Source organism: Lithobates pipiens, unplaced genomic scaffold (assembly GCF_037356315.1).
Source record: "Lithobates pipiens isolate NorthernLeopardFrog02 unplaced genomic scaffold, aLitPip1_a1.2 Scaffold_16, whole genome shotgun sequence".
Classification (NCBI taxonomy): domain Eukaryota; kingdom Metazoa; phylum Chordata; class Amphibia; order Anura; family Ranidae; genus Lithobates; species Lithobates pipiens.
The window spans coordinates 366,953,309-366,963,327 of record NW_027507748.1 but is presented as its reverse complement, the minus strand read 5'-3'; the positions used below and the strand labels follow the sequence as shown (position 1 = coordinate 366,963,327).

Below are 10,019 nucleotides of genomic sequence, written 5' to 3'. Positions count from 1 at the left end.
AGGAGGAATCAAGGAGTTAACTGTGTGGGGGGATGGGCTTACTGGAACACAGATCACTGTTCCTGATCACTAGGAATGGCAGATCTCCATGCTGTCCCCTGTCAGAACAAGTATCCGCCTTGTTTACGTAGACAGATCACCCTATTCTGCCTCCCTGTGCAGTGATCATGGGTGGCTGGCGGACATAGTGTCCACCATACCACCCCCTGCCCACACTATCTGTTGCATGAAACGACAAACATACGTAATTTCACACAATAGAGCCACTCTGCCGCAGTATCTGTGCAGCGGGTAGTCTTAAAGTGGTTAAGATTCAGTAATACACTGTCTCACCATGCTCTGCACATGCTCAGTTGTGCTTTTTTTGGGCAATGCTCCTTTACACTTCAAAGTATTCAGACCGCTGAAAAACGACGATTCTGAATACTGTATATATATTTTTTTTTAAATCCGGCGCCACTGGCAGCCGAGTAAACAGGAAGTGATGTCATGACGTCGCTTCTGTGTTTACAATTAGGAGACTGGAATGACGCCACTTACGGCGTCATTCCAGTCCCTCCCTAGCTGCTGGAAGCAGCGGATGTGAGATCGGGAGCACCGGTAAGAGCGGCAGGAGAGGGGGGGGGGGGAACCTTTGGCATAACAGCCGAGCGGCTTTTAGCCACCATTGGTTTTCCAGCCATAACAACCGATCGGCCGCTCAGAAAAACAGTACCGGGATGATGCCTGCAGGTGCAGGCATCATCCCGGTATACCTCCCGTAAGCAGAGTACGCACATCTGCGTACACGCAGCAGGAAGGGGGTTATAGCACACACTAATTTTGGCAGCAGAATTATGGTGGAATGTATGTTCCTTGCTAAAGAACATTATTTTTTTATCAATTTGTTATGGGTAAAGTGAAAACAATTCAATCCCCTGTTTTTACCCACAAATTAGCCCTCACTGGATCAGTAGTTAAAAGTGTTACAGCGGCCTCAGAAAAACAAAGACTGCTGTTGCAGCAAACATGGAAACTGAAGCACCACATCACTATGATGTCCAAGTAAACCCATTAACTCCAGTAAAAATCAAGGGGACAATCCAATTGGCTTTGTAGCTGGGCCTCTTAGCAGTGGTGTGGCATTTCAATTCCTGTTTCATTACACTACAAGCCAAGGAGAGCCACTGGGGTATATAAACCACCTGCCTGGGAACCAAATTATTTGCATGAATGCTTTTAAGACAGCAATGCCATTGTAATAACCATATGGATCCAGTTCTATTGTTAGACGATTGAAAGACTGCACCATAGATATACTTTGTCTATATGTCCATTTAAACTACCATACCTAGGTTTCTGGATGAATAAGGGCCACGTGAGATTTCATTTACTATATAAAATGTGTTTTGGGAGATACATTTTCTGTAGTGTAACCTGTGGCACTACACAGCTTGGAAGGACAAGTCTCTAAACCACCCAACTTAAATTTTTCAGTTCATTGGAGTTGGGGCTGGTGTGCACCAAGCTACAGTACACACAAATAAACACCTAGAAGTGTTGCACTATAAAAATGCTACATGGACATCTAGTTCTGAGAGTGAAGATAGGCTGCAATGGAGTCAGTAATATCACTACAAACTATACTTTATATATACACACTTTATTTTGCATGAGCAAAGTGACCACGTCTAACTTATTTATTTTAAATTTTCTGTGCACTTGACCTATAGGTTTTAGTTTGGCTCCACTGTAGTCTTCAACACAGTATAGTTTTAGCACATATGGGGTGCGTTTGTGCTATACCACCAATAGAGACAACTTACCGTACCTCCCACTGCAGCAATCTCCTCTGATTTTTGTTAAGCGCTGACCCTATATAACAATCATCCACCAAAATAAGCCAGTTATTCAGAGTGTAGACTTGCTTCTCTGTAGTGCATGAAGACTGTGGTCCATATGCACAGGTAGCATTCTTGGATGTTTAAAATATTGAGGAGTGATTGTTAAGTTAGTTTGATCCAATATAAAAAAAAAAAAAAAAAAGTGTTGAGTATGGAAAGGAAGTGTAGGAAACAGGCATTTTGCAAATGACATATGTTCAAAGTGTCTTATTGAAATACAGGGCAATCCATGTATACAGCTTTGGGACAGCATAAGGTGTCAATGCCAATAAAATCTGCAGGTGTGAATGACACCCCAATTAGTGTAACTTCTATACAGCTAGCATTCGGCTAAGAGGGGAAAAAAAAAAAAAAAAAAAAAAAAAAAAAAAAAAAAGACAGAAACAGATGAGGAAGAAAGGGAGGAAAAAAAAAAAAAAAAAAACAAACAAACTGCTGCACATAAGTAAACCGGTATAAATGATTTTGTTATTAAAAACAATTACTGGGAGTGAAGGGCAGCCACTCTCCAATACACTTTACCATCCCCACAATGGGTGGCACCCAGGAGTCAATCCAATTAGTTCTAGTTTACCTAGCAAGTCAAAGTGTACAAAGGCGTCAGATTGTTACTTGCAGTGTAGAACCTTTCCATCACGCTCCTGGAAATATTTAAGCTACAGGAATTGTAGCATGTTATATTGCAATATATTTTAGTATAAATTACCTTATTACTCATTTCTTCTAACCTGTAACTTATGCAATTGAAACAGACCAAAGGCAACCAAGACAAAAACCACATAAAATAAAGGCAATTTGCAGGTTGAAATTTTGCTTTATTAGTGTTTGTGGTGTGTATATTTTGCGCCACAAAAGAACATCTGAGCATTACCAATTGTCACCTTCAGATACTACAGCAGCATCCATGTTCTTTTAAAGGCAAGAGCTGCCCTTCTACCCATCATATGCAAATCCATGCATCTTTGCTACATGACATGCTTTATTATAGATAATCTGCCAAAAAGGCAGGTGCTATATAGAACACTCTCCATCAATAGATCACATGTGACATTCATGATTAATCTTAAGTATCATAAAACAAAGTTCAATCATGGATATCCAAGAGCATTTACCTGGGAAAGGAATCTATGGATCCCTGGTTTATCATTGCACAGGATGGGCAGGATTCAGGACAGACAATTACATATAGCAGAGGTCATTGGATTTCAAATGCCAACATCAGGATTTAATAAATTTTGCTCCAAAAAAAAAAAAGTATACAAAAATACAGTATAAATTTGTCATTCAGTACAAAATCCAGCAAGCAGCAGGTTCAAAGAAAAATACAAAAAATCACAAAAACAGACAAACCAGTGTAAAGTGACAAGAGTGAGGTATAGAGTGGTTCACACCAGACAGTCCCCAATGTTCTTTGACAATGTGGCAGTCCTTCTGGTCTACAAGTAGTCTTTAAACAGCTTTATACGAGCAGATTCATTAGTAGCATTACACTACCACAAGCAAAAGGAATTTCTAAAGAGTTGTTCAATAAGAATCCCTTTTGTTGACCAACAAACATTTAAACAGTTTTGCAAGAGGAAAGCAAAAGGCCCCAATACAAGATCTGGCAATGCCAAGTGCATAAAGTGCATTACAGAAATAATTAGGCAAGGGATTATGCAAAAGTTAGAGCCCATCTCCAGCTATAAACATCAGTTTGGCTACAGCAAGGTAGGAGTTTGACCTTCTGTTGGCATTTTAAATTGCCAGCCATCTAACCACTCCAGGACTGGAATGAGGGGAAATGGGTCTCAGGACAGGAAGACAGCAGTTAAACCCGACAGTCTAAATGAAGACTAACTTGTTTGTTGCTGTCCATTTCCCCCCCAATAGAGAGTTATCACTGCCCCTTTCTGCACCACTATCACCATGAAAGGAATCAGTGAATCTCCCCAGAGTACAGAGACTACAATAAAAAACCCGATCAATGTTAACCCTTTCCCATCCTTTCCAAAAGGAAAAATGAGGTGGCTGGAGTAGGGCTTTACATTATCAAGTCTAGAATCACAGAAATCAAAGGTGTTAACCCATGTTCTTGTCTGAGGGCTCAGCCTATAAAAATGACAGCTGTACATAAAGTCTTGTGGTGGGCAGAAAACGATCAGTGAAAAATGAACTTTTTTGCCAACTAGAGAGAACAAAAATCATTTGGATAACCTGAGGACCCAGGAAACAAATTCACCTGAAACAGGACAAGCCCTTTCCCCACTCGTGCTCTATAGAGCACACCAACTCAAAGTGATAGTCTCACTTCTGTGCAATCCCAAGACACAACTCCTCAAATGTGCAAATGTGCCAGGCAGACTTCTGACGAGTGTCCATTTCAACGACTTTTCAGTTTGGAGAGTTTTCTCAAAAGTTGTTGGTGACGAGATCGAAGCTTCGTTTTCTCTGCCACGAGCCTTTCCTCGTCACTGATCAAGCCTTGCAAATATTCCGTTGCTTTGCTCAGCACTACTACTTTAGGTGTTTTGGAAGCACGAGCAAGACCAGGTACTTCCTCTCTAAGGGCCAAGAACCGAGAACGCAAATCATTTCTTCTTTTACGTTCCATGTAATTGTGATTTTTTCTTTTCACTAGATCCTCACTGTCTGAACCACCAGATGGTGGAGGGGACCCCAAGTCAAGTGGACTGCAGGGTTGTACTGAGGAGCAGCTTATTTCTCCAGGCTCCTCTTCCACAGAGGGGGATGGAGAATGTGGGGGAGGAGAGGTAGGGCTGGGTTCAGGAGGAAGCCGTGCCGCGTAGTTATGTTGCTGTTGGTGGATGGAGATGTGAAAGAGCTTTGTGGCAGTATCAAGTGGGTCAGCGCGAACTGTGATAGTAACTGGTTGACGGCCACGATAAGACTTCCTCTTTTCCACAGTCACCACATCAATCTCATCCTCCTCTAGAGCAAAAAAAAGCAAAAAATGGATTAGTAAACTGAGATGACAGTCTAAAATCAAAGCCAAAATAAGCAACTTTTACATATTTACATGCTTGCCTTTCCAAATTTGGATGACTGTCATACATGATTTGTAGGTTCTCCCTTTGGAGTGATCTTGTTTAAGAAGCAGTCTGCATCCTGTTACAGGATTGCTGATAAAAGCTCAGGACAGAATCGAATGTGTCTGAGCAGATTAAGACTTTTAACTCTACATGAAGAATTAGATTTATTACCTTAACTCATTTTACATTAAGCAGATAACTTGCAAACAACTGGGGGTTTCTGATCCGCTGATAACAGATTAATGGGAATCTGTTGCCCATCTAAACAAGTAGGCTGAGTTTGCCAAAATGTGTTCAGAGCTGAAACAATTACATTGTATATAAATACTGGGTGTAGTAGGTCTTGCCTGCACTTCCCTTTCATGGTTTTATTGTGCGATTTATCTAGTAAACTTTATTGTTACAGCTTGCAAGAAAAAACAAGAACCCAAGACTAGCCAATGTGTATAAACATGTATGCATGAGAAAATGCCTTTGCATCACGCTACACCATGTACTGGGCAAGCAGTGTTGCCAAACAAAGGGCTGAACTGCACAGCAATGAACAAGGGAGTGTTAGAAGTCTAGCAGCATGTGCAAGGGGGGCTGCATGAATGGGTGAGGTGTTGGGGGAAGGGTGTCTGCAGTTTAATACAAAAGACACTACAAAGGACTGAATTATGTAAATAGGCTCACTTCCCCATTAATAAATCCTAGTCACATGTCTAAGGACTCCAATTGGTTTAATACTCTGTTCAAAACGCTGAGTCCGTTCTCATTGGCTGGAGATAGTGTCTGACCCCTGCCGACTGCAAGCTGTTGCTTTTTGTCTGGCCATGTGGCTGCCTCATTCAGCAGAAAGCATATTGTGTAACTGTTTGTGTTGGGTGGAGGGGGCACAACTACAATTCCCATCCACTGAACCTTACCAACATCGACTTCTATGTACGCTACAATAAAACATTCATTGTTACTTTCTTCATAACCCACTCTGCCTTCTAAGGAACTGGGCATTAAGACCGTTTACAAAAAACATTCTCTGAACAAGGCAACATTACAAAGCAAGCACACAGAGGCAACTATTCAAAAAGGGGAATCGTAAACGTCCAATTGTTATGCAAGCCTTTACAGAGATAAGAATGCAAATCAAATCCATTCAGATCCATAAAACTGTACTTTAGACATTTGCCATACACTGAGAAAGTATCTGGCAAACTATTCAATAGAACAGCTACATACTCATACCAATCCTCCCCCATAACAGAGCAAGTATCTGGAAAATCAGCTATACCCATACCAATTTCCCCTCCATTCATAACAGAAAATATAAAAGCTACATAATATGCCCATACCAATTTCTCATTACAGAGCAAGTATCTGGCAAATTACAGTCAATACAACTGCCACATATGACTATACCACAATCCCATTCATGACTTGTACATTAGATGGCCTACTTTACATCTTTGGATCTAGGTTACTGAAATCATTTACTTTCCTATGCAAGTCAAGCACAGTAAGGTCCATAACTGATAAAAAAACTCAGCTACCCAAAAATCTTACATCAATGAAAGCCATATTTATGTTTAGTGATGTCAGGTGTTAAATACCCATTTAACCAAATAATGGGCACATCATTAAACTATTTTCTCTAGCCCAGAAGAGTTTATTTCAGGAGCTGTACACATGGTGAATCTTGCAACGGACCCATGTACTCTAGAGACCAAATCAGTTTGCCATCGAAAGCAAGGTAATGAAGCTACTTTACCTGCTCTGCACCTGCTATCAGTACTAGGTGTGTACAAACAGCAGGTACCAGCTTGTTGGTTAGAAGGAAGTAGCATTTCTATTATGTTGCTGCTCCACCCCTGTTATGAACACTGCTGGTGTATATAACCAAAGACTTCTAGGAGAGCTATAGACATGTGCGGGGGAGGGGGGGAAGCCACATGCAACCTATAGACCATGTGCTATAGAGGAGAAGCCACATGCAACCTATAAACATGTGCTATAAGGGGAGTGGGTTAAAACGCATGCATCCTATAGACATAAGCTATGGGGGGGCTTAGCCACGTGCAACATAGGCATGTGCTATAGGAGGATGGAGGGTTAAGCCACATGCAACCTATAGACATGTGCTATAGGGGGGAAGCCACATGTAGCCTATAGACACATGCTTTAGGGGGGAGAGGGACATGTAACCTATAGACATGTGCTATAGAGGGGAGAGGGACATGTAACCTATAGACATGTGCTATAGAGGGGAGAGGGACATGTAACCTATAGACATGTGCTATAGAGGGGAGAGGCACATGTAACCTATAGACATGTGCTATAGAGGGGAGAGGCACATGTAACCTATAGACATGTGCTATAGAAGAGGAGCACATGTAACCTATAGACATGTGCTATAGAAGAGGAGCACATGTAACCTATAGACATGTGCTATAGAAGAGGAGCACATGTAACCTATAGACATGTGCTATAGAAGAGGAGCACATGTAACCTATAGACATGTGCTATAGAAGAGGAGCACATGTAACCTATAGACATGTGCTATAGGGGGGGGGGGTTATGTGCAACCTATAGACATGTGCTATAGAAAGGGGGGCCGATGCAACCGACAGACATGTGCTATAGAAGGGGGTAAGCCACAGCCAACCTATAAACATGCTATAGGGGGAAGCCACAGCCAACCCATAAACACGTGCTATAGAGGGGGGGCATAGTCAGAGCCAACATGTAAACTTTTTAAACACTTGCACATACTTGGTAACACTATAGTAAATGACCAGGATACTTTATTACTTTCCAATCAGTCCTTCACATGCAATAAAGATGCATAAACCTTTCCCTCTGCAGTTAAGTTGTCCTTGTCAAAATTCTCCAACTGACATCCATTTTTAGATTACAATGACAAATATTTGATAGCTTGGCAAGGACTGAGATAAGGGCCATCACCAGCTTATCAAATATGGCAAGTGGGACTAAGTAGCCCAGTTTCCATGCAGTGTTTATGAAGGATGTGCAGCAGCACAATACAGTCACCATCTACTGAAAAATGGACCATCAATGTATGTTCTTACCAGAGTCACTGGTATTCTCCGATCCAGAGGAATTAGGAATCTTTTCAGGATGGACTGTTGGCACAACAACTTCTGGTGTTGCTGGCTCTGCAGGGCCACTCCCAGTCTCTGTGATTTCAGGTTCTGGAACAGTTTTAGTAGCACTTGCCGGCTTTGAATTGCCACTTGTAATGCGTTCATTGATTACTTTTTCCAGGTGTTCACGAGTTGAGAAGCCACTCCACATACAGTCCCTCAAAAGAACGACAGAGCTGAGCTTAGAGAGCTTCACAGGGGACTCCCATCCCAAATCCATGATCTCGGATCCCCAGTCAGTACCACTCCCCCCCAGACATCCTGCATTGGATGGAGAGCAGCCAGGTACAAGCTCAAACTTCTTCCAGATATCTTCGCTGGGAGCAATGTAGCGATAGAAGTCCTCCTTCAGATCCTCATCGTAGAAATAGTGTGTGCTATAACACCCAAGATCCATTGTCCTACAAAAACAAAAAAAAAAAAAAAACAGTACTGTCATTTTAGTGCTGTCATTTGGAGACACACATGTTCAGTCAGTCAGGGAATATAGAGCATTGTTTGATTTTAAACATTAGATCGCAGGACAGGCAAGGATGAAGCAGGAGGCAAATATTTACCACCCCTCCTAATCTAGTGGCAAGAATAAACAGTGGCTGGGTTATTGTGCTAATGAAGCCTATTGGGCAACAGAGCCTTTTAGGAAGGCTGAGAACAATGCAACAAGAAGGCAGCTAGAGATGACCTACTCCACATAGACACATGCTCAATGCTGGAGACAGGGAACCACCCTGGGAAAAAGCTGCCATTCACTTTAATGGAACAGGTAAAACTAGAACTAGTTTAGGACTTGGATTAGAGGGAAAAGAATAAGCAACTCAGAAAAAGTGGAATGTTCATGAAGCCTTACGCTGGCCATACACTAAACCATCTGATCGCCTTAAAAGGTCAGCATACAATCTGATGACCTTTAAATGTGCCTTTAGGACAAGCTTAAAGCATTTAAAGGGCATCAAAAGCACTAAACGATGAGTGGTAGAGCTAAAGGAGATTGTATAGTGTATGGCCGGTCTTCAACTTACCTAAAACTATATTAAAGACGACAAAGCCTACATTGTATTTATATCCAGATAAACCTTTGCACTACATTGTGGATGGCAGATCTAGAGCAGATTGTATAGTGTATGGCCATCCTTAGACTTACTAAAACTAGAATATGAAGAAGCCAAAGCCTACATTGCATGTATATCCAATCAGGCAGTTCCCTGCATTAGTGGATGGCAGATCTAAAGCAAATTGTATGGTGTATGGCCACCTTAGCAGAAGCAGAAGATCCCTACCAGCTATAGGCTGATGACCTGTGACATGCCAGCTGTAGGACACTGTCTAGGTAGGACATACTTCAGGAGAGAAGGAAGAGGAGATGTCACGTTGTAGGTTATAGAACAGAGCTGTCAAACACAATGAAAGTTCCCTGCATAGTGCCCAGAATGCTGCAGAGCATGTCTAGCCCAAGCTTCCAAAGGCAGGTGTGTGTGATTACACAAGCCCTCTCCCTGCCACAGAGAATAATGAGGCCAGATATCCCCCATCAGCCCGCACCCTCTCTTACCCCCGGTGTCCCCGCACGCTCTCTCGGACACGCTGAGTCTGACCCGGTTCATTGTTCCCCCACATTGTTATATGAGCTTGGTTGGCCCCTCCCCATGGCGGGCGTGGTCAGGGAACACCGGCTGCACAGACGGCTGTGAGGAGGGCGGAGGCTGTGCGGGCCACATTGTTCAGGCAGACTGTTATTGTGTGTGCTGACAGGAAGCTGGGAGACAAAGCTCTGCTCACTCCTCACTGCCTCAGACTAGTCCATAACAAGGCACATCACTCCCCCCTCACATCACTCCTCACTGCCTGAGACTAGTCCATAACAAGTCACATCACTCCCCGCTGCCAGAGACTAGTCCATAACAAGGCACATCACATCACTCCCTTCACATCACTCCTCACTGCCTGAGACTAGTCCATAATAAGTC

At 42.6% G+C, this 10,019-nt stretch overlaps 1 protein-coding gene across 1 annotated transcript; it reads right to left on the bottom strand.

Annotated features, from left to right (window-relative positions):
* Positions 1–2,677: 2,677 nt before the first annotated feature.
* On the bottom strand, positions 2,678–9,746 carry MYCL (MYCL proto-oncogene, bHLH transcription factor). Its single transcript, XM_077482080.1, has 3 exons — positions 9,605–9,746; positions 7,981–8,456; positions 2,678–4,814 (listed from the first exon to the last, which is right to left on the bottom strand). The coding sequence occupies exons 1-3, from the start codon at positions 9,667–9,669 to the stop codon at positions 4,246–4,248; spliced, it is 1,110 nt and encodes a 369-aa protein (XP_077338206.1). The 5' UTR covers positions 9,670–9,746; the 3' UTR covers positions 2,678–4,245.
* Between the last annotated feature and the right edge of the window lie 273 nt (positions 9,747–10,019).

Bases quoted from the DNA above. Each gene is read 5' to 3' on its own strand.
- MYCL (XM_077482080.1), bottom strand. From the start codon at position 9,669: ATGTGGGGGAACAATGAACCGGGTCAGACTCAGCGTGTCCGAGAGAGC. The intron at 8,457-9,604 runs GTAAGAGAGGGT...TTGTTTTTGTAG, and splicing joins AGCGTGCGGGGACACCGGGG to GACAATGGATCTTGGGTGTT. The intron at 4,815-7,980 runs GTAAGAACATAC...TTTTTGCTCTAG, and splicing joins GGAGAATACCAGTGACTCTG to AGGAGGATGAGATTGATGTG.